Source organism: Balearica regulorum, chromosome 21, assembly GCF_011004875.1.
Source record: "Balearica regulorum gibbericeps isolate bBalReg1 chromosome 21, bBalReg1.pri, whole genome shotgun sequence".
Lineage (NCBI taxonomy): Eukaryota > Metazoa > Chordata > Aves > Gruiformes > Gruidae > Balearica > Balearica regulorum.
The window spans coordinates 2,513,516-2,538,833 of record NC_046204.1 but is presented as its reverse complement, the minus strand read 5'-3'; the positions used below and the strand labels follow the sequence as shown (position 1 = coordinate 2,538,833).

Genomic DNA, 25,318 nt, shown 5'->3' with positions numbered 1-25,318 from the left:
AATGGACTCTGAAGATACGTGAAGGAGGGGTTACATATACTAGGAACACGCATTGCGGCCAAATTCAGCACAGGCTGCTTTGTCATATACACTTTCTCTACACTGACCACCCATCTTCATTACGTTTTATACCACCAGATGGAGCTGCACTGTTTGTACTTCTATATACAATTTTCATGAGGACTCAGCATTTTACCATCTTGAATAGTTCATCCTTTTTAACAGACCTTTCCTCCCTTATCTATTATGTCATTTAAAAATCTGTTACATCAAATAAACTTTTCATTTTCCACTTCCAGCTCAACAGATTATTACGTCTCAGGGTCAATCACATCTCACTGCACTAACCTAGAGCAAATGGCTTCTGAATAATTAAAGAAGGAAAGGAAGATTCTCTTGGTTCTATTTTATGGCACAATTGACTTGGTTTAAGCCTGGAATTACTTGAATGAGTATTTTGCAGGACCTGTGTTTCTAAAGGGTGAGGTTTTAGCAGCCAGCTCTCTAAGCGATGAGAATTTTATGGCTTGTTTTCCCCATGCAAGTGACACATTGGGTAATTTGACAAATAGAGTCTGTGTTACTATCCAATATACACTTTCAAAAGACTCCTCGGAGACTTTTTAGTATTGACATTTCAAGAAAAAGCTGATTAGACTGTTTCAGAATGATTCAACTTTGCTTTCCTTTAATGAAGATACTTTGAATGGGTCCAGATTGTCAGCGGGAAGTGCTCTGGAAGATCAACTTCTCATCTGGGACCTCACAATTTGTCAGTATTTGACAAGAGTTTAAGAATCATGTGAAGTATGGGCTCAAGCTTCCCTGCTTCCACTGAATTGATTTAACCCATAGAGCAAGCGTTACACAAGGAAACTTCTCCCCGGTCTGCATTTCAACGCTCTTAAATATGCATGGGTTACAAAACGAGCAGGCAGCAAAGTATAGATCCAAACGTGAGGCCCTGTGGTCAGAAGGCCAGAAATCTGCCAGTAGTGTACCGTCTCCCGTCAGGAAACAGGAACTGCAGATTGTCTGAACAGCGTTTCCTGGAGAGTGGTTTAACACAAGCAATAAAGCCTGGAACAACATCCAGCCAACGTCAGAAACAAGGCCTTCATTTTCTCAGTACAAGTGAGTGATAGAGCAGGCCCATGGATTTTGATTTACCGATGGATCACGTTTCACAGAACAGTAAGAAAAGAAACAGACAGCATCCAGTAATGTTTAAGAAAGGACCAGAAGGGGACAAAGCAGGAATCTTATTAACTCATCAGGTACACTGGACCAAAGTAGTAATATTTAAATCAACAAATAACACAGCGAGAAAAAAAGCACATCTGAGAGGATGCAACAGCTGCCATTCAGGATGCAAGATGTCTGCTCCCATCCCCGGGCATACAGGGAGTTTTTGTGTGACAGGGCCATTCAGAGCAGGGGTGACAAGGGAATAGGCTAAGCATCCCTGTTAGAACAGCGGCACTGAAATCTATTGCTTATTCTTTCCAAACTTTCTCCAGCTCTTCTTCCTTTCTTCTACAGCCCTAAAAATTCAACTTTTCACATAATTTAGGAGAATTATTACACACTGGAATGTAATATAAAGTGACCAATTCGATCCATTGGGTAGCCTGATGTTTAAAGCAGAAGCAGACTTTCTAAAGATTATATGAAGAGCACAAAAACAGAGCATCACTATGCAAAAATAGCCATCTGCTGTTAGAACTTGTTCATTAGTCGGTTCTCTTCTTTCCCCTCAAATCTGAATTCATAGTTACACCTACACTAAAAGCAGTGTTAATCACAATACCACACATGATCCCGATTTGTTTCGGACCAAGTTACACAGAACTCAGCAAGGGTGATAGGTTTTATTATTCTTTATTTACTCTGCTACTTCCCAGAAACCAGATCATTCTATTTTTAGCTCTTAGTCAGTAATTTTAAGTATGTTTCACAGCTGAATTAAAACATACAGTCCAGGGCACTTAACAGTCAAAAGTTAGAAGGCTCAACTCAGATCTTTCCTTCTACTAGCAGGAGAGCCTCAGATCTTTTAGAATATATTTCACTCACTAAAGAAATTAAAGACCATGAGGGGCACAGAAAACATTTTAATTAAAAGTCTTCACTCTGGGTACTGAGATTGAGAAACCTGTTCTCTCCTCCTTCACTTGACTCCTTCCCCCAGCTCCATGAGAGCATTCCAATCCTGTAGAAATCCATTCTATTATCATGACACACTTTCCAAGCCAGGACCAGACAACTGTAACTCCTTCTTTTCCCACCTCCACACCCCCTCATCCAAATACCTCAGATCCATCGGTCTTGTCCGCCTTTGTCATCTAATATGCTTCATAAACACGTAAAGTTTTACTCCATCCTCCTTTGCAAAGACACCACTCCTCATCCCTTCATATATCTAATACATACTCAGGAGCCCATGAGTAAGAAACTGCAATCACTGCCACTAAGACCAAGCAGAGACAAACCATTCTCATATATTATTGTTCTCAGTTTATGAAATCTTGCTCTAGAAGTTTGCCAGCAGCTAGGTGAAGCTTCTCTTTTGGAACCACATCCCAGAATTAAGTCAGAATATTTTGGAAGCATACAGGAGGAGCTACTATGTTACTACGATTGCTATAGGTAAGCTTACACAAGCTGTTTTGATCTGGGTACTGATCCAAGCCCATTCTAAAATTAAAGGCATTCAAAACTTGGCCCAAAGTCAAAGATGCAAGAGTTCAGTGCCTCTCACTTTGCATATCCATTTTTCTTCAGTTACAGCTCTCTGAATAACTAAGCATACAAAGACAAATATTTAAATAATGTAGTTTAAAGCTTCATAGTTAACAGCACTGTCTGTAATAAGAGGCATTTGCAACTGTTTGCATTTCAAATAAATCACACTACATATTAGCCTCTTGACCCAAAAAGTTACTACCTTGGCAGGTATTTTATTGCCAGCAAAGGCATTCTCAGCACGGGTGGGAAGCAGTAATTTAACATATGGATAGAGATTAAGGAAAGTTAGACAGATCATGTCTGCGTTGATTTTATTATAGACTAGACAAAGTCACATATGAAGCATCTGTTGGAATAAAACTATACCACGTGAGTGGAAAAAACAGCTATACCATTTGGAATTGGAAAAGACTAAATTTGAATTCCCAAATTTAAGCATTTCCAGCCATGAGCTACTTACCAGTATTCTGCAGTCCAAAAACCCAAAGCTCACAGTTAACAGCTGCTAGTTAAGTCATGCCACCATCATATTTTCCATACTCACAGCTTTTAAAAACTTCTCCATTGAGGCTGAGAATTTCCACGTTTGGTATGAAACCAAGCCATGGCATTGGAATTTCTCTTGGTTGATGTGAAATGAGGGAAAAACCACTTTTGTTTAGGTCAGAACAAGAGACTTCACCCACTGAAAATACAAACCAAAACCCTCAAGTGGACCAATACCAAGTTGTTAAACCAATTGCCTTTCAACACCTTGTTTCAGGAATTTGCTTCTGTGGATAAAAAATCCATTTTTATTTTTTTTTCTAGATATAATTCTGCCTTGTGGAGACTTTGTTCTTACTGAGCAATTAAGTGGCAACTACTTACCCTTCTCAGTACCTACAGTGAGGACAGCTAACAATGACAACAGAGCTTATTTGGCCAGATCCTCAAATGGCAATAACACAAGATGTTCCAACTCAATTCTTTTCCTATTAAAGGACACAAAAGTTTTAAAAGAAGTTGTTAAATGTTAAACATTGTGCTCTGATATCCTACTTCAGGTGTTACACTTTTATATTCCAACAAGCATTTTTGCTATTTGTACCACATGAATCATACTAGCTACTTTCATTTGGAGTTTTAGCTGAGAGAGCTACCAGCAGTTCTTGATTAAGCTCTCAAGTCGCTCTAGCAAACTAAGAAATGTCCATCTTAAATAGTTAAGAATGGAGGAAGCAAAATGCCTGCAGCCACTAAGCTCCGTATACTTGCGTTAGCATATAACGTATAATGTAATTTACACATATATTTTCAGATACTGCTGGCGACACTTTCCCATAACAAAAATTGTGAGTGTTTTAGATCATCTTGCAACTCTTTTTAGCTTTAAAATTAAACCCACATCCTTTCACATGAATACAGTTCAGACCTAACACACTGCATACTCTGCCCAATTAACCATTAAAAATCCAAGCCATTTTAAAATCCTGAACAACCTGGTTTGGGGCAGCATATACCTCTCTCAAATGTTTATTTCATAACTCAAATCCTGCCAAGAAGCAGTTTTGTGGGTTGAACAATAAGCTGCAGAACAGATCAGTCAAAACTCATGTCAAACTGCTTTATTACATCTTAAATAACATTACATTTTAATATAGTATCTATCTTGCATCCAGCTTTCTTGAAGTACACTGACTTTAAAATTAAATACAAAAGGTGAAGAGGGATACAGGGCGTGGAGAAAGCTCTACAGAGTAGTTTCATGAAAGAGAGTAAGAGGGAATTCATCTTTTATGCCAAATCCAGGCCTAACGCACAATTACAGCACATTTTTGTACAGAATGTTGCAGAAAAAACAAAATGGAGAAAAGCTACTACTGCTGCTAGGAAGGAGCATTTCTGGATACAGTGAGAAGATAGGAAAGTTTAACAGAACAATCTGCTGTCCAAACACTGCTGCTTTTAACATTTTATTTGAAAAGAAAGCCAGGAAAACCTGCTCATTACAAAAATGACTCTGATCAGATGCAAAGGACTCATCCTACAAGAGGAACTGGCTGTGAGGAACTGATTTATAAAGAAGATGGTCTAGGTTCCCTCCTCCCACACCCCAGAATCTTTGACAGCGATTGTTTGAACAGGCTGTTTCTTTAAAAAAAAAAGTGACTTATCACGCTACTCCAAAACGTGCATAGCTTTGTACTTGAGTTCTTCATAGATTTATGCACAGAGTAGCAACAATAAATGAATACAGCGACAATGGTTACAGTTTTTAAACAGGTTATTTCTTCAAAGAAAAAACATCTAAGGACTTAGTCCAATATGCACTTTTTAGCATTTCTACAGCATGCGATTCTAAGAGTAAACCCACCCAATATGGCAAACAATCAAAAAAGGTTTTTTTTTTTGTTTAACTTAGAAAGTTCAAGATCATTATTTTCAAAACATTGATTTGTACATCATTTCATACACAAAGAATTGACTCAATACCCAAGTGTAGGATAGGTCTCTTTTGAAAACAGAGATTCCTGGTTGTTGAGACTTATAGGATAGTGTTAGGATATATAAACTGCCCTTTCAAGTGGACAAAACCAAAACAGATTAAAAAAATCAGCGTGGTGAAAAGGGGAAGGGGGGGCAGGAGGGACCAAGGATTGCTTTTGTTATCCATAAAAGGTGAAAAGATTCTTTAAACAAGCATTCATTACCTTTTACAGCATGTGCTTGGTTACCTTACTGCTTAACATTATCCTATATATGCCAAGTTTTGTGCAACAATTATCTGTGATACTAGAAAATAAAATAAAAAAAAATTAGGGACTAAATTTACAGCGTTAACAACCCCCAGATACTCTGGGCTAGGACTCCCTTGTTTTGCTCAATTAAATACATAGAGAAATGTATTTAAAAAGGAAACTTGAAAAAAATCCTGCTACAAACATGACTTTAAAATTTGCAAGTGTGTGAGATAAAGTCCTTAACTTCAACTTGGAAACTACAGTGAAAGCTAACTGTTTCACAATTATGCTCAAGTTTATTTTCTGGTCATGCTTTTATGATAGTGTTTCATTTTTAAATTCTCAAGACAAAAAAAAATGGTCCCAAAAGGAATGCACAATTTCATTTTGCTTACAACACAGAAATTCTTCTTGGAAAGGTAATTGTGCTCTTCATTTCAGCAACAGGAGACGGAAAAGATCTTGCCCTTTGAAGTTGGGGAGGATGGGGGTCCAAGTTAGTATGGTTGGATTGGATATGCTATCATTTTTAATTTTCAACCGTTGGAAACTTCTTCCAGTCATGGAGTCCGCCGCTCTTCTGACACACAGAAAGATTTATTAAGAGTTGCACTTTGATAAACTGTAATCAAGTTTCAAGCTTTGCTCTTGCTACCCACTGACACATTTAGCCATTATCTCACCATTTTCAAGAATGTCATTTATTTACCAACCCAGACTCTAAAGACCATATAGTCATCCCTACCAGGAAAATAAAATATGCCAAAACCAGTTAATCACAAAAATATCATTGCATACATTAAAAAAAAAACACCCACAGATTTTTTTTTTTCCCCTCAGTGACTCTCCTAATCTGGACTATAAGCTTGCAGCACCAATAAAACAGCAATATTTGGACCTGGAAAAAAGCATTCTGAACACCAAAACAAAGACAGCCTTAATAAATTAGGTACCTACCTACTTCAGTTCCAGATCTTGAGGAAGCTGTCCCATGATCCTGTTGCCACTGCCATACCATCATCAGTCACACCTAAGCAACTGACACGGTTATCATGACCAGCAAGGACACCTATAAATACGAACACGTAACAAACATTACATTACTTTGATGATTTCATATTTCAGTTCAAGTAACACTGAGGCACACGTTTGAATTAGTCAATCTATACATTAAAGAATCCTGAATATGGTTTGAATTTTTAAATGCTTTTGGTTTTATAAGCACAAACTTTGATATAACTGGGTAGGTTCACAAGCGGGTAATTCAGTAAATGCATTACTCCAAAATTTTCCTGTATATTCCCCACATTATGACCTTTACAGGTTTCTCGTGAGTTGTAAAATCAGAGTCCTGAAAATTCTGCTGACAATGTCACAGCAATAAATAAATAAATATAGTATAACCATGCATTGCATAACTCTCAGTATTTCTTCTCCATCGTGATAAAGATCAGTTAGTTTTTACCAAAAAATTTAGTGTGTAAAATCAGAAGTTAAACTGAATTATATTATGAACACTAAAGCATTTTTCATCTAATTTTATCTTACTACGTTTACAAGCACTTACAAGACTTAAACTCCTACATACAATCTCTTTGTCAATATGGAGATCTGCTATAATTCAATTATAGTACCATTAAAAAAAGAATTGAGACACTAAACAGAAAAATTGAGAGAGCCAACATTTTCCTCTGTCCCCTTGGATTTAACAGTTTCAAGGAAGTAAAAAGAAAACCTAATTATGCTCAAGCTCTTTCCAGTCCACAGCACTAAGCTAGGATATTCTTGATAGATTTAAAATTAATCTTTCTACATCAATTACACTGCTCATAGGACTCTCCTCATTCATATTTTGGGCTTTTCCCTTCCCTTTACTATTCTCCAATACAGACTATGACTTAAGTCAGTTTTAGTTCTTACCCAAATGAATACATTTAAAAATTAATATTTTAACTGCTAATTCAGTGTAAAAATAACTATTTCATACACAAACATTCTTCATGTTTGAAGAAGTAACATTTCTGATATACTTTATAAAAGCAGTAGCACTGTGTGAGTAACACCGTTACTCTCCAGATCCTATTAAACCAATACAAGTGTCTAAGCCTCAGCACAGAATGGTGCACTTCTGCAGCAGAAGCCAAATTGTTAAGTGTTGAAGTGGACAATACAATCTTCAGAAATTCAGTGCGATACAGAAGCCAGTTGTCATCTTCATGCAGGTTTTATACATGTATTTACAGCGTCACTAATCAAAGTACAAGAATCTTGAGTTGTAAATCTCAACACACAGACAAGGCTGATTCATAAAATGTGTTTCTGCACTGAAATAATTGTATTTTGCACCATTAACTTGCAAATAGAACCAAATACTATTTTAGAATATGTGAACTGAGTATCCACAGTTTCAACTTCTCAGTACTGATAAAAACTACAATGAATTTTGGAAGAAACAAAGAATAAAGTCTGAGTGGTAAAGCAAAGTTACTAGAGACAGAAATTAACAAAGCCAATGGAAACTATTCTGGTATAGTCCAGGATTATATGTTTATGTTTCTTCTATCCCCTCAACACAAATAATGCACTTGCAACTAATCCTTTCAACTGCATGTGGAAGAATATTCTGCTTGTCTGGTGGGGTTTTTTTTTTTTGCTTTTAAAACCCACCTAACCTAGGATATTTTTAAGAGTCTAGACCACTTTATTTGGTAACAGAGTAAGTCCCTGTTCTCATTCCCTGTTCTGACGAGAATAACAAAACGTTTGCGGCCTAATTTATACCTTTTCTCCTTTTTTCTAATAAAAGTTTTTATTTTAAAGAACTGAAGTTAAATTATCTTAATCTTTGGACCATAAATTTCATATTTATTTCCTCAAAAGATAATCTCCACAGTGTTTGTTGTTTCACTGGTTCTCTCTACAGCTACTGCTACAAATATCAGGAAAAAATATTTTATATAAATAGCAACATTAACATTTAATTGCTTTGAACAGTTCATACATAAACAATGCCACAAAGTCTAAAAAAAAAAATAAAAAAATAGCCCTCCACCACCAAAATCTTTGTTTTAATGGCAATCTTTTTGTTCTCAAGTATCCACTGATCTCTTCTATCCTTTAGCAGTATTCAAATTTATTTGTTAACATCATTAAGCTACTTTCATCATTGGTCATCCTGAAACAGGTTATCACAGAGTTTTAAAGTTGAGATGGGGAATGCTAACAAGTCTGTGCATATGACTCAACTTGCACATTCAGTATGTCACACTGTGTTTATGATACTTAAAGCTAAAAATGTTTACCTGCTCTATCAGCTTTCAGTGTGTCCCAGACATTGCAGTTGAAGTCATCGTAACCAGCTAGGAGAAGACGTCCACTCTTGGAAAATGCTACAGAGGTGATGCCACAGATGATATTATCGTGTGAATAAACCATAAGTTCCTGATCAGCCCGAAGATCAAAAAGCCTGCACGTAGCATCATCCGAGCCTGTGGCAAATGCATTGCCATTTGGGAAGAACTTTAATGAGGGAGGGGGGGAAAGAAAAAAAAAAACCAACACATGATTTCAGGCTTGATTCCTCTGTCTCGTTGAATATACTATTTTGTACAGATCAAGTGAAAAAAGAAAGCAAAGCAGAGTACACACCTCTCCACTACTGGGATGTGGGCAAAAATAGCAAAGGAATTAAGAGCACGTGAAGAACAGCCACAGTTTTTACCACAATGGATGTGAAGTACAAATTTCAGGTACTTTCCCCAGCTACAAAAACTATTAATTAAAGAAAATATGCCATAATACTACATCATACAGTATACACTTAAGAGCTGAGACCAGAGAAATATAAAACCATACATTCCATGTCCTCTGTTCAAGTAGATACATACACAGATGGCATTGATGTCCGACTCGTGGCCAGTGAAGGTTTGCCGACACATTCCTTCTCTAACATCCCACAGTTTGGCAGAGGCATCACAGGCACCAGAAACAAAACACCGAGCATCAGGAGCAAGAGACAAACTCATGACATCTCCAGTGTGCCCAGTAAATGTAGTTGTCTGCTGACCAGTTTCTATGTCCCAGAGAGCGCTTGAAAGAGTAATTAAAAAGACAAAAATCAACACATTTGTGCTCCATTAGAAGGTCTAGACAGCAGCTCTTGTCTAAACCTGTTCATTTATATCACTGCTAAAAAGTAAAACTTCATAAACTACTAACAAAAAATATACTGAGAGCAGAAAAACCCCAAACATTCTTTGTTGAACTTTTTGGCTATGTTACAGGATAATTGTGCATACAAGATTTTAAAAGCCATCTTCAATTTTTTAATATTGGGGGTTTTAAATTGAAAAACAGTACAAAAAACTAATGACTAGCACTCACAGCTGTTTATGCACAAAGTTCTTGTGACATGCCAATGACTATTGTCCAGTACTACTACAAGGTTGATAAAAGGCAGCAGTGGTAAGGCTACAGCAAAAGCTGACTCAGCATTTCTCCTTTCAAAAACTCACTGAGGATGTGTAACTTTGAATTATGTCTGTCATCCTAAAGCTGAACCACTTTCCCAACACAGCAAAGTCATTACCACAGCAATAATCAAAGACTATAAATGGATGAAAGATCAGTATCACCTCCCTACAAGAGGTCTAAACATTTAAAGAAGGTTAAGGAGTTTTAATTTCTGTAATTTCTCAGTAAACTAGACCCATTAGTGGCAGATCTGCACTAGGCAAATAAGAGATGACTGTACTTTGAAGTGATGTCAAGGACAAACTCTTATCCAAACAACTGTAGTTACTACAGTAAGTCCTGAAACAGCTGTATTCTCTTATAAAGAATATAATTTTAACAAAACCTGTTTAAAAAAAAAGAAAAAACAAACACCAAACCACCACAAAAGTAGGAACACGTATTTCAAAACATTTTTGTATAAAAACCAAACGTATATATTCAATAGCTACTCAGAATCAGTGTACTAATGGATGGGCATTCAAAGAGACTGACACTGTGTAGGAGAGGTATTTATTAGACAACCTTTGCTATAAAACCTGCTGCTTGGGAGAGCTGCGATGCTTTTAAGAATTAGATATAATAGAAAAATCCATGAAAAAAGATTGAGGTCTTTTTTCGTTCAGAAGCTAGAATTTATTAAGACATACACCTACCTTCTCCTCAAAAAACCTATCTGCTGTCACTGCAGAATATTTTATAGGAGCTCTTCTGAATAGCAACATAAACTAAATTCTGTATTAGAAAAATCCAAATATGACTAAGTAATAAATACTGAATACTAAACAACTTTCAGGAAAGTCATTAGTCTAATACACCTATTTCTGAAAGCCAAACAGTTATAATTCAAAAAATTTCCTATACCATCCTAACAGAGAATTAGGTCAGGCTGTTCAGAACATGGGCATAACTAAACAGCCAAAGCTAACACACTTGAAAGACCAAGGTTTCCATTACTAGTAAAAACATGATATATGAACAATACTTAATCACATTTAGTCTTCTGGATAGCTATTAGGTTTACAAAGAATAAAATTTCCTTCAATAATAGAGTATAGCTGTGAAAAGTCATTACTAATAATCATGTCAAAATTTTATTGCTTACCAAGTGGTGTCACCAGAGCTGGTAACAATTTGATTATCATCCAAGAAACGACAGCATGACAAGTATCCTGAAAACAAAATAAAAAGTTGATGAATAAGACCAGACTCTTCACATCACATACTGGCTTGCTTCTATGTCGCTTCCTCCTCCCTGAAGATGAAGCAAGAGCTACTATATAAGCCTAAAATACAACACAAACAATTTTTATATAGGAACCTCGAACATTTCGGACAAAATATATTTTGGCTCTTTACAGACCATGCCCAATTCAACCCCTACACTAGCACAGTGATACACTAGTATCACAGCAAATCAGCCTAAACAAAGATGTCTGTAACACAGAAGAAAAACTTAAGCAGCTTAACCAAACAGGGCAGAGACTGTTATGGAAATACTTTGCCAATTTTTCTTCTGGTGGACAGTGGGAAGAGGAGAAGGAGAAGGAAAAGAAAGAGGGAGTAATGATGCAAAAACATGGAATCCACTGGCCAAGCTGGATAGAAGTATAGGTAACCCTGCGCTGCACACACTAAACTTTCTTAGAAAGTCGATCTGTATGTCACTGCACACTGGACCAACAAATGCTTCTGACCTCAACTGTATCATACAACTATTGAGGAAAAAATAAACTACATTCCTGGTCAGTACAAAGAACAGAGCATATACATTGAGTGTTCCCCAACAGCAGCATCAAAGAATTTCATCTGAATGCTCTGAAGCATCTTTGTACTGAAGTAACACGTGCCAAACTATCAACATAACAACTCTGATTACAAAATTAATCTGTCCTGCCAGCCACCTCTGTTTTGCAAAACAAACACCTTCTGAAAATCCAAACTACATGAAAAGATGAAAACCTGTAAACATCAGCTTCTAACTATGGGCTTCATTCAATTCTGCAACAGAAAAGCAACTCTGAAACAGTTCCTTTGAGAAGATTCCACACAAACTGGTCAGGTCTCAAATGTACTCCCTTTGATGTCCCTTGCATTACAGCAAAATTCTGCTTCTCATGTTATGTAAAAATCCATGTTTTCCCAGCTATACAGTTTATAAAGACCATTAAGCAGCTAGAATATCACAGACATAATGCTCTTTTTATTACTAAAATATTTTTCAGTGTTTTGATACACACACACTCACAGGGCCACATACTGAAAGCCAAAGTTCCCTGTGTCCAAACATCATTCCAATTTTCCCTGTGTCCTGAAGAGCAGAAGGGAGACGGGGGGGAAGAAGAGTACCTTCATAGAAATCACTTTACCGGTCACATCACAACCACTATCTGAAGGTCAAATCAACGTGGCATTCTCACACCCTTAACTACACAAAGAGGGTACACAATTCCTCTAAATTACAGAAATTACGCTTTGTAAGAAAAACAGCTGAAAGAAAATTAAATATTATTAAGTGTACTTTAATTCACATTTAACTACTACTGTGTAAAAATTCATTAATGTTTAACTATTTATTTCTGAATAACCTTATTTCCCTTCAATGAACAGTCTTTGTACCATTTTCTTTACTCTGTATAGTTAGAGGCTTGATCAGACAGAAAACCAAAAAGACAGCCCACCTGGTATTTTCTCTAAAGAACTGTTAGAGGTTTTCTCTGGAGCCAAGCTGACAGCCTCTAGAGCAATCTACCTTTGTTTTGCAGCATTTTGGATTACAGTCTTGGTGGAAACAAAGGGACCATAAAGATGATGTCCAGCTTCAGAGCTGCAGCTTTAGGAGCAATGCCTAATTACCGTCCGTTCCTTTTCTCAGATTGTTAGAGGTATTACTGATTCTGCAAGACTCCTGATGTGTGTGACAGGCTCAGTACTATGCTAGTACTTTACAAGATACCTGAGTATCTACTAAATAGCCAGTGTTTTAATCTTCAAAGGAGTTCAAGAAACCACCCACCTGGCTTTGCTGTGAAAAATTTCTGACCCCATTCACAAAAAAAAAAAAATTTAAAAAAATCTGTCCATCATCAGACAATAAACAAAAGCAGTTCACATTTTGTAGGTTACTATTGCTTATAAGGTGCTCATGTCTGCTAACTGTACTTTCTTTAGGAAGCGAGAATATCTTCAGCCACTGAATTTGCTTTTAAAGGTACTTTATGACACCGAGTCTCTTGGTTTGTTCAGAAAGAAAAATTTTCAAATCCTTCCCCACACTTAAAACACTAGCTTTTAAGCACCATGAGGGACTTTCTTGCTTCAAAAACACCTGAGTTTCTACAATCCTTCCTACCTAACAAAACAAATTTTGTTTCATCTGTCACTAAGAACTTTGCGGCTACAGTTTACATTCTAATTCACCAGGCAAATCCTACAAGTCTACCTATCTCTTCACAAGAGACAAGACAGTCTACCTTGGAAACAGAAACTGAAGGCAAAAACCAAGCTACAGTAATCTGGGGAGAAGGGAGAGGAGAAGAAACAGAAGAGGAAGCAATGAGAACTCAAACCTCTGCAACTAAAGAATAGCTCCACCAGAAGGCAGCTGTCATGCTTATGAAAAGTTAAAACACATTCTCATTACACTACTTTTGTTCAAAGAGTATCATCCTTAAAGTTTTTAAAAAGGAGGAAGAAAAGAACATTTAAAAACATGCAATATGCAGCTAAGGTCCCACCTGAGAACTACAGGTACACAATTAAGTATATCATTTTAAGTAGAAAATTATATTTAAATTTTTTTTTTTTTTAAATCCTCACCATGTGCTTAGGTAACAGATCATTCTGAACAGGCACTCACCTGTGTGACCAGCTAGCTCACGGCTGACACGTACATTCCCTTCACGAGTTTTCAAGTTATAAATGGAACAGATATTATCAAGACCACCACAAGCCACATAATTTCCAGAAGGAGCATATGCACAAGTCATGACCCAAGATGAACGCAGGGGAATAGCATGCACCTGAAAGAGATACATTAATGTATTTCATCTGCAAGACAACCGATTCAATAATTTACCATCAGGAAGTTCTTCACCGGTGTCCCAAGGCATACGTCATCTTTTTGACAAAGGGACAAGAAGAAAACAGTGGGGAAAAAAGTTTTCGGCTGTTTGAGTATCAAACTGTTTTGAGGGTAACTTGCATATGTAGCACATCAGATCAAGTAATTACATAACTAAAACTTCAGATTTGCCTTTCCTGAATCCAGTTTAATCAGCAATTTTCGTAAAAACTAAATTATTTCATTTCAGTGCTCTGATTACTATTGGTTTATTATAGGTTCAGGAAAATATTGACTTCCAAGTGCAGTCAGCAAAATTGCCAATTCCAGGCTTAGATGCTAAGCTATCAATGAACAAGTAAGGAAATAGCTACTTTCACTACTATTTAAATCCTTCTTTGGAAATCCACCGCAAGCAATCAACCTTCACATTTAAATAAGTACCTCATGTTTCCTTGTCATTCTGTGCTCAAAAAACTTTATTTTAAAAATTATTGAAGCTAAACCTGTTCTGTCTTATTAACTGATTGCATTCATCCTTCAATTTGTTCATAACATCTTTAAGAAAGGGATCATACCCTTATGCATATTGTGAAATTCACGCAATATCAAAAATCGTCATGCATTTTTTAAGTAAGCAATAAAGATTACTGTCTGTTCCTCTGCTGCTACAGTAATCAGCGATCCTGCAGCAATCAGCAGTTAAAAAACAAATACCCTGCACTAAAACCACAACCAGCTCATTTTTTGAAGTCTTCTACCAAGGAACTGATCAGAATATTCACCTTTAGCCATTTTATTTTATCATTAGGAAAAGATCATATTTATGACAACTGTGTTACTTCCAGTGTGTGCTACAACTGCCAAAAGAACATCTGCAGACTATCATTCAAGTGTGTTTGCATTATCTGCTTCTGGGTGCTACCTAGTCAGTTGTTGTACTGTTTCAACACCAAGTTATTTGCTACCTCTATTTCCAGAGGGTTTGTGGTTTGTTTTGGTTTGGGTTGGTTTTTTTTTTTTTAAAATACTTTTGGGGTGGGGTGGTGGTGGGTTGTTTTTTTTAACTCAATTGCTATTTCACTGAATCAATACTGCCAAGAGGTATAGGGGGAGGATGTTTTTGCAGCTGAAGAGTTCCATTTCTGATTCTAGTAAAGTTTTATCAGTCTAGTAACAACCTCAGATTCCATTCCCCCCCCAGATAAGAAAGCTGCTCTCTGCCTCTTGATGATGCCATGGATTAATTAGCATTCATATAAGAATTGAAAATACTACTATGGAAATCATGGTATACAGTGATTATTTTACCATCTTTCAGTTGTTACAGTCATTTAGATGACATTTATGTGCGTGCTTGGGTGACAGGAGGAGGATGAAGGCAAAAAAGGGTTTATTTTTATTTTACAAACAGTATTATTACCCTTTGCTAAACAGTTAGAGATTCATTAGTTTCACAACTGAGATTCAACAATAATCCCAGCTTTGGGAGTTGCTGCTGCAGTTTGTTTCTGCTTCTCTCTCCTCTGTAGCATGCTATTTGCTGAAGTGCATTGGCAAAATTGTTTTTAAGGCTATGGCGAGCTAAGCCAAGAAAATTTATTTGAAATAAAGTCAGTTCCATGCTCCTGTGTACAACAGACTTAAGCAGCTCTGTCAACCTAACTCAAAGGGGCAACATGTGAATTTTGCCAGCCCTGATAACAGTAACCATAACCAGTAAATACCAATCCCTGTCATATGAAAGTAAAAGTAATCCTGAAGTGCATCATGTGGTTGCAGCCAGAAAGTGATGACGTTATACATGTCAGGAATTTCAATGCTTAACTGCAGAGAACAAATTACTACGGCTATGCTTAAATCACTAACTGTTCTGGTGCAACATACTTATTACTTCTTGCTCTCTGTTGATCAATTTCTCTGCGGTATCAAAACAAATCAAAACATTCTCTAGAATTAAGTACTTCGTTGTTTTCCATTTGTGTGCACATTTCCATGCACAGTGCACTTAAGACACTGCTATGTTATTTAAATGCAAACTTTATTGCTTGGAGAATTCAAAATTTAGTCTTAAGACTATGCAAATAATGCAGCCAAAACCATGACAGGTAACATTTTCTTCCTTTGTATTTACAATTGAATTACATAGCAACTAACAGTTAGCCTTACCTTGTTTGTAGTATAGCTGTCCCAAATTATAAGTTTGCCATCCTGGGAGGCACTAACTAGAAGCCTAGAGAGGAAATAGGAGGTAAATACAATCATTGCAAGAAGATAAGAAGGAACATCTTTGTGATGGCATCTGTCTCTCCACTATGAGGCCAAGGTACTTGAAACCACTTAAGTACACTGCGGCATTACCCAATTCCATTATTAGCACTATAAAAATAATTTTGCAAGTACTCAATTTTAATGCTAAATATTATGGAAATGTGTGATGGAACACCTACACATTAACACATTCTGACTTCAGAAAAACCTGTAGCCATGCAACTAACATCTCAAATTGGGGGAGAAAACTTGCATGGAATCAGTGCTTCTGTGTTCTACACATAGGCTTCAGTTTCATTGAGTTTGGGAATCTACACTATCAACACATTTTTCTTTTTCCTATTTTTAAAACAGGAATTTAAGTTCTAAGACATCAAAAAACCCTGAACAAATATCAGCACTGAAATACATGGAAATGAGAACGAAATGCAGTAAAGATACCACTAATGCAAGGGGTAGAATTAAGAAGATTTTTAATTTAAATCAACACCACTTCAATCCCCCCCCAGCAATCATGTTTGAAACATGATGCACCTAATTCATTGCTCAGAGCTCTCTTACCTGCTTTTAATGTGTTTAAAGCTAGATTAGGTATACTGACATGAAAAACCCATGTAGCCTCCAACATTTTCTAAGTCATTTTGGATCAAATACTACAATACGGTATTCAAAATTTTTCTGTGCTTCATCTTCTGACCATTTCCAAGCTGAACAATACAGTGCAATCATTGAAGTATGCCAGTCTCTTTGGATTAATTTTTTTTTTCCCTCTAGTTTATATTTTAGAGCTGTCCTGAAATACTTTTGCTAAACAAGAAATTGAATCCCCATCTTTTAAATAAGCTATATGCCGAAGAGATGCCCGGAGCAATGAATTCTACAGATCTGTGAGAAATTAACTTCTTTCACAGGCACAGAAAACTGAGGTGCAAAACACTAAAGTTTAACTCAAACTAACAACTGTGTTTGTTCTGATTTTTAAGCACTAAGCAATTCAGAAACTAAAAGTATAACACATCATGAATTATTTTTCTTCTTCATGATGCACACTGTCCTCTTTCTTAAGTACTTGGCTATTTTGCTTTAGAGTAGTTACTGTATGCATAGACACAAGAGTTCATGCAGTTCTTTCATAAGACACAGCTTGTTTGCACAAATTTGGTAAGGTAACTTTAACAACATCAACCTTCCTTTGAAAATCTCTACTGAATAGAAAGAGGCTAGCTGTAACTTAGAAACTCCTTAGCTGTAACTTAAAAATTCTTAAGGGGATTTTTTTTTTTTAATCTGTTCCTGCAAGGAAGCAGCAACATATTCTTTTAACTGAAGTTTGAAAATTTGCTGCCATTAGTGTGCTTTAGAATTCTTGTGAAAAAAAGAGAAAGAAAGTAGCTGATAGTAATACCATTTAGTTTCTCTCTAACTGAACATCAGTAGTTAACAGGAAGCATTTAAGGAGAAAAGACAACTGATAATGAAATCTACTCTATCTCCACAGTTCCTCAGAATTCATGTGGTATAACAACTGTTTTTCAGGCAAGTAGCTGAAGACTGGTATTTTGGCACCAAATTTAGATTTGGATGACAGACACATGGACATTAGGAGGAAAAAAGTGACATTGTTTCTGAATTCTCTTGGTTGCCCAAGTTCTCTTGGAACTAGTGGTAGGCACAGGAAAAATAAGTCCTGTGCACTCAACTTTCCAAAGAACAGTGAAGCCATGTGATGTGATTTTGTATCACTAGCACCCACCTGGAATCAGTCCCCCAGTGCATTGCATAAATTTTAGCCAAGTGTCCCCGGAGCGTTCTTCTAGTGCGCATTTGAATTCTCCCCACTGGGTCAATATTGGCTGTGATCTGAAATAGGAATGGTGTCATACACTGAATTTTTCACTTCGTAGTTCCAAAAGTAACACAATTACATTTAAATGAGCATTCCAATGCAGACTTAAGTCCCACATTTTGAATATTGACTGAGTTTTTAAAAATTGATTAATCAAAAGTTTCATCATTTTATGTAGTACGTCTTTATCAAATGAAGAAGAAATGAAGAAAGCAGTCTATTGCATTTACAAAGACTCTCAAATTCCTTTGTTTACGTCACATCTTCTTTGACTTGTAGGATTTCAGATCTTTGATCTGAGTTTTCTACTCCTGGATAGATAAATGTGGTAGTCTAACATTTATTTTTCTTTTTTAGAAGAGCAGGTGTGGAGAGGTATATCAGGCTTTAAAGATATCTCCACTTTTACAAGATTAATTAATAACTCTCAGATCCAAATGGCCTTCCTTGCCAAGTACAGCATTATTAAATTAATAGTATTCCTGATTTAACTTCTTGAAGATAGTAGTTGTCTCTGGAATAAGTGAATAGTGAAGAAGTAATCAGTTTAGCTGTCCTTAAACTGTTAAACTTATTTATATTAAGTCCTCCAGTCTGGAGAGAAGTACCAGTTTAAAAAAAAAAAAAAAAACCAAAACAAACAGCACAACACATTTCCAGTACTCTAAGTAGTACACACCACAACAAATCCCAAAGTTTGTAAGTTTATTTTACAGACAATGTCTGCATACTTCTTACGTCTCCATGTTACAAAATTCTTTAGCGATTGCGTTTGAGCAAAGATCTCTGCTTCTTTTCAAAGACTATCGAGACACTTAGGACTCAGATGGAACAGATAAGAATTGCTTCCCTGACATAAAACTCCTTTCATGGTGGACAGCTCTTGCATTAACTAATACTGAAGGTGGCTTCCCCCGCCCCCCGCCTTCTTTTTTTCTTTTCCATACTTTCACCCTGGAAAAATACTCAACATTGTGCCTCACAAAAATGAGATCACAAGATATGTACACTTAAATAAATATTGGTATTGCCTTTTTTACTTAATATTTTGTGACATTTAAAATTAATAAACTAACATAAATCACCTCTGTATCAACTATCTTAAGTCAGACACACAGGATTAATAGTCAACATTCAAGCAAATAGGCTGAAGTAGGTGACAAGAGTAAACTGATTCATGACATAGCTAGAAAAAAAAAGCAAAGGCTTTCCACCTCTTCCAGTGCCATAATAATCTGTTTCAGTCTAAATTCCTACCAGATTTCTAGAAAAAAAACGCACCATATCTCCATGAGATGTACTACAGAGTACAATTTCCATTTCCCCAAGTTAGCGTAGACTGAAGCCATGCCAATAGGATCAAAATGTGACAGTACAGCAAGATGCAAAGGTATTAGCTCAGATTCAGAAGCAGTTCAGATGTAAGTGCAGCATCATGTGAAAATTAGTAAGTAGGTTAACCTCAGCAGCTCTTATGGTTCAGATTATCACAGTAACACAACTGTAATACTACCATATCCATAGCAGAATGCTGGGACTCCCCTGCATTATTTTCCATTGAGCAGTTCGAGATGTGCCCTGAGTTGCTTCTTAAAGAAACTACTGCTCAAGGCTACCGCTCTCAGAAAATGGATGAAACATAAACAATGTATTTATTTCTGGAAGAAACCATCTAAAGGTAAAAAAAAAAAAATTATAAAGAAAAAAAAGAGATTCACTTGCACTTAACTTCTTACACCGTATTTTCTTTCCGTAAAGGAGGCAAATTTTCATAATTCATGTGAAACTCACAAATGCTTACCTGAGCCAGGGTGGCATCCGCACATGCTTTCCTAGCATCCTGCAACAGAAAAAAAGATAAATCAGAAGGAGTTCTGTACATTTCTTTCACCCTATCTCTCCTTTGTCAAGTTGATCAAGCACCCTCAAAACAAGGTTCAGAAAGCATTTCTGCTTGTCATCCAGAGAGGGCCTACCCTAACTGCAGCATGAACATAATAATGCTGTCTGCTTTCAAAATACATTGAGCATCTTGAGATTTAACTTCGAAACTTTCTTCTTTTGAGAGAAAGGTAACATAATTTTCACCACAAAGACAGTCAAAGCAATGGAAGTGCTTGTCCAGACAGGCTATGCAGTCTCCATCCTTGGAGGTTTTCAAGACCTAAGTGGACAAAGTCCTGAATAACCTTATAGCTGACCTTATTTTAAGCAGGAGGCTGCTTAACATTAGTTATAGTCTGGCTCAGAAAAACTTCAGTAAACATTCATTTTGATCTATTCCATTTTGTGCATGATTTGTGTAACTATTATTTGCTAGGCAATATTAAAGACGAAAGAGTAATTTCCTAAAGCAGTTAGCATGTGCTTGCCCTTTCTAAATATCTACAATGTTAACTCTGACATTGTGAAAACATTTAACTTCATGCATCTTTTCTGTCCACCTCTTCTCCTCAAGATGCACAAATGACCGTTCCTCTGTACTGTGGCTTCAAGATCCACTGATACAATACATACTCTGATTTGGTTTTTCAGTTGCTCAGCCTCCTGGCGTAACTGGTCAAGCTCACTCATTTTCCTGTGCTAAAGGCGTGCTTCACTGCCACCTCTGAAACAACCAGAAATCTGAAAGATAGGTGATAATAATGAGAATTAGTAGAAGTCATAGCTTGAAATTACTAGAGTAGACAAGTCCTTTCAACCATCTCAAACAACGTTTGGAAAAAAAAAAAAAGGCAGATTGGTTTATGAGTACTGGAATACAGGTGAAAATATTTCTCTGAAATCTCTTCAGAATAAGATATTACCACACACGAACGTGCTTAGCTTTTTTCCAGCCACAGTAAATAAAATATAATTGTCCTTTCCTCCAGGTCTCTTTTTTTACATTTTTTTAATAAGTGTTTTTCTGATTCAGTTTTGTATAAATTCAAATCTCCCAGCAGATAACACTAATGTTAGGCAGGAAAGTCAGAACTTCTCTGTAGGTCTTAAAAACAGAGTAAGGAATCCTCCTATCAAAACTGAAGCACCTTAAGTATTTACAGACTGACACAAAGACTTGCAAAATGCTGTAAAAAGACCTACTTATGAACACTATCTGTGTTCTCATAACACGGCAGTTATGAGAAATGCTGTTCTGATATCTGGATAAAAGGTGATCACTCACAAATGTTCAGGTTTTTACCTGTTAATTGCTAAAATGTCTCCCTGAGATTTCCACAATGGATTCTAACATTAACAGGTTCTCAGAATAAAATTAGTATTTTTGAATGTTAGGTTGAAGGGAAGAGTTTGAGAAACCACTGCCAACAGACATTTTCCCCCTCTGAGACTATTTTCCTAGCATCAATAAGCACCCAATTACTAACATATAACCCTCTGCCTGCTGTACTCTGTAGCCAGCAAGATAGAGGCTCAATAAAACATAACTATCACTGAAAACCCTCAACTATTGCCCTCAACTATTGGACTGTTTTCCAATAAGCTTATAGGCATTTTCCATTAAACATACAACTTATCTTTAAAAGTCGCTGTTCCAGAAAGATATTGTTGGCATTTTCATTAGCATTCCATACCTAAAACTCAGCTGTTCTTAGACTTTTTGTTTTAAAATCTCTGCAGCTTGATACCAGTATAAGATGCTGAATAAATGTGCTGATGAAGTTTTTTTCTTGCAGAACAAGATAATTGGTTTCATTTTCAAATGCTACATAGAGCACCTGGAGTTTATAAACAAACACTAGTGGTGTCCTTTTAGAACATTTTATTAGCCATACAGTAGAACTGACCCTCTACTATCAAAGCAAATGCTTTGCTAGCAGCTTTACATATTATTCTGTTAAGATTTAGTCAGCTTATTTATCTTTGCAAGCATGCAGGTTTTGTTTTTTTCCCCTAAAGCCCTTTCCAAGGAGAAAGATGAGGATAACTTCCAAATTTTTATCCAGAGTAACAGAGAACGTATGGTGAAGGCAAACTACAGCAGTAGAGCAAACATCACTGTCAAAAGCTAAAAGGTTTCAAAAGAGTTATTAAGACTTGAACATTCCCTAGATATTGCTATCCCACATAACCAGACTTATCTCGGAGCTCTCTTTATAGTAGCTAGTATTCCAAACTGAGGACCTCCAGGAACAAGTATCAGATCTTGTCATACCATCATTTACAAATTTATACTCTTCTCTGAAACCCAAAATATTTTACAAAAGGAATTTTAGTTAGCCCCTCTCTCAAAGCCTCCATTTGCACAGCTTCAAAGCCCTTTCAGTTTATTGTGAAACTAGGTCTCGTCTTTCTCTCTTCTGGTTCCAGGGTCATCTTTAAGCCCCTTTAAGATTGTTTGTTCAGCTTAGTTCAAAATCCAGTTAAGACAAAACCCATCTAGAGTGTTTAATTATCCTATGCCCATCATCTTTTCTTTTGAATGCTCTTTTGTTTCTCAAGATACTTTTTGTTCATTCTACATTTAAAACAAAACACTCTGTGGCTGGGTCTCTCCACAGTTTTTAGCATGCAGTCATCACTGCCTACAGCTCCTGTGTAGTTCACACACAGTATGAAATAGCATGCACTACTCTTGTCATAAAGGAAACAAGAAACTCTAAAGAATGTTCTAAAGAATAAACTGCAAATTTTCACATCTTTTAGCATTTTGATATCCAGTTCGATTTCTTCCATTCTCTAAGTTAATATATAAGCCCATTTCCCACTAAGCAAATATCAGCCTCTCCAGGCAGAGTACAAAGAATTTAGAGATGGTATCATTCCTATTTCAGAGAAAGAAATCACGATCCAAAACTTAAGTGTTCTGCTCAAGGTCACAGCAACTCAACAGCAGGATTAAGATAAAGATTTAGGATACCAAAATTCCCGTTGCAGAGTTACAGGTAACTACATTAAAAATTTACATGCAGTTCTATTTAAAAATATAATAGGATGAATAATCTAACGTCAGTCAAAGCAGATACATTCTCTGGTAACATACAGCTTAAAATAGTGCCAGTTTATTTCTGCCAGAATTTGTGCACTATGCAATAGAATTTTCTTGCATTTAAATGAAACAAAATTTCTTTGTATGGAACAGCAAGAGGCTTGAGGAGATGAACACTAATCCTAGGAAAAAAGTCATATTGAGAAAGTTCATTTCACAGAAACTAAACCCTGTAGCTTCGTTCTGAATTATTTGCATACACTGAGTTCAAAACTAATCATACAAGGTTATTTCATGCTTGTGCCTTATTGCTTAATATAGCATGCACTGAAGGGTACTACCGCAAGTGACAAAGCCAGATGGAGCAGCCCAATTGCGTTAAGTGTCTTCTGCAGCAACGCAGGAGCAGCAACTTTGATACAGCCATAAAAAGCTGAAAGGACATAAGTCACATTGCCCAGTTGATGGGATATCATAGCTTAACTAGCACATACACGTCCCTCTTCACACAAATAAAACCTCCAGTACACTTTGAAAGGCCTAGCACAGTAACTATGCGTATATTTTTGTTACAGAAGAAACTCTCACATCAAATTCAAGACAGTACTCTGCCTCGGCACTTTGTCTCCATTCTCTGCCAAGTCTCGCTTTACGTAGGGCAGAACAACCCAAACTCCTTCACAACCTGTAAGAATTAACTAAATACACTAAGAGAACCCAACCTTCAGAGTAATTTCATAAATGCACTTTATCATACAGTTAGTCAGACATGCATATACATAACCTGCCCTACCTACTGTGCAGCTAAGCTCCTCAAATATTTTATCTGTGAATTCCACATCAAGACAGTCACTCACTGATGTTCTAAGAAAAGCGTCCTTTTAATGCACAACTTTGAAATGCTTTACCAACACTACAGAAACCTTTACACCAACATGCAAGATACTATCTCCATTATCACAGGTAGCAAGGAAATTAACTACTATTCTTAAAGCAGCTTCTATGGATCAGTCACTTGATTAAGTAGGATTCATGTTTCGACATTCGATGCATGACAAGTAGTAGCTGAATGCATACAACCCTTGATGTATTTCCTATGTGTAACATCATATATCCATACGGTAAGTTCCTATCCTGAAGTTAGATACACTTTTAGAGTCTGATGCATTCCAAGCAACTCCAAACTCTGAACTGCATTTCTGACAGCATCCACAGGAATTGTTTACACCAGATTTCCACATTCCCTTTGTAGTCTTTGTTGTTTCAACATCAACAGGAAGTTCTAATTCCTGCCAACATGACTGAACTCACTAACACTCAGGAAAAGAAAATCCTAATGAAGCCGAGGGCATTAAAATATAGGAGTTCTCTGAAGCAGACTCCAAAATTTATGTGACAACCAGCCAACCAGTGTAAAAGAAACAGAGGAATAGGCAAATCTTAGGCAATTAAATTTATGACTGAAATATGAGATCCATGAGGGGAAAAAAAGGTTCCATCCTCCTGGGTGCTTTTCAACTACACTGTATGTGGTCAGCAGAGCTTACAAGTATCTAGCATTTCTTACTAGTATCTAGCATTAAAAAAAAATTAAAATAAATCTTTAAAAGAGCAAGAACAACAGGTAAGGTCAGGAAAAGGTATGGGAAAACAGGTATTTTTATCTATTCTCACTCTTGATACATGGGAATTTTTTATACAGATTTATTTGTATTACAGATACAGAAGTAACAAGCAGGGACTGTTCAATATATGATCTATGCTCATTGCAAACTAGCACAATTGAATATCATGAAATAATACATTTTTGTTTCTTGGCATGTTTTAAAGGCATTTCAAAAGAAGGTTTCCAGGAGAAACTGTAAGCTTGATAGGGATGATGCTTCTGTTTCTGGGGTTTTGAAAGTTACTAAATTTCTAAATCAAGTAAACTTCATGCAAAAAGTCACTACCAATTCCACACTCCTTTTTTCCAAATTCCCACCATAGCTGTGAAGAAATAGGTAGCTGCCAAATTCATGCTTACCTCTGTTTCTTTTGAATATGTTACTTGAAGGCAGGCTTCTCAAGAATAACACATTCACTTTGTTGAACTCACTCAAGACCTTTCCAGAGGCTGAAGTGCTTAAGTGTCTCTGCTCTAAGCCTAATTCCCCCTAATCTTGTTGACAAGTATACTTTGTAGATAATTCTCTTCTTGCTAGGGACAACAGTATCTGTAC

General features: G+C 36.5%; 1 protein-coding gene across 11 annotated transcripts in view; it reads right to left on the bottom strand.

Annotated features, from left to right (window-relative positions):
• Positions 1–4,340: 4,340 nt before the first annotated feature.
• GNB1 (G protein subunit beta 1) overlaps positions 4,341–25,318 on the bottom strand; it is a 44,288-nt gene continuing 23,310 nt past the window's right edge. For 6 of the 11 annotated variants that reach the window (XM_075773261.1, XM_075773263.1, XM_075773265.1 and 3 more), the window contains 10 exons: positions 20,681–20,788; positions 19,965–20,003; positions 18,071–18,177; positions 16,216–16,279; positions 13,843–14,005; positions 11,089–11,155; positions 9,359–9,560; positions 8,774–8,990; positions 6,429–6,540; positions 4,341–6,051 (listed from right to left, as the gene is read on the bottom strand). In XM_075773261.1, coding sequence (XP_075629376.1) covers positions 6,434–6,540; positions 8,774–8,990; positions 9,359–9,560; positions 11,089–11,155; positions 13,843–14,005; positions 16,216–16,279; positions 18,071–18,177; positions 19,965–20,003; positions 20,681–20,737 — 1,023 coding nt within the window. In that variant the 5' untranslated portion in view covers positions 20,738–20,788 and the 3' untranslated portion in view covers positions 4,341–6,051; positions 6,429–6,433. The remainder of the gene's footprint in view (positions 6,052–6,428; positions 6,541–8,773; positions 8,991–9,358; positions 9,561–11,088; positions 11,156–13,842; positions 14,006–16,215; positions 16,280–18,070; positions 18,178–19,964; positions 20,004–20,680; positions 20,789–25,318) is intronic. The other 5 variants (XM_075773268.1, XM_075773269.1, XM_075773272.1 and 2 more) reach the window with 1 other exon arrangement.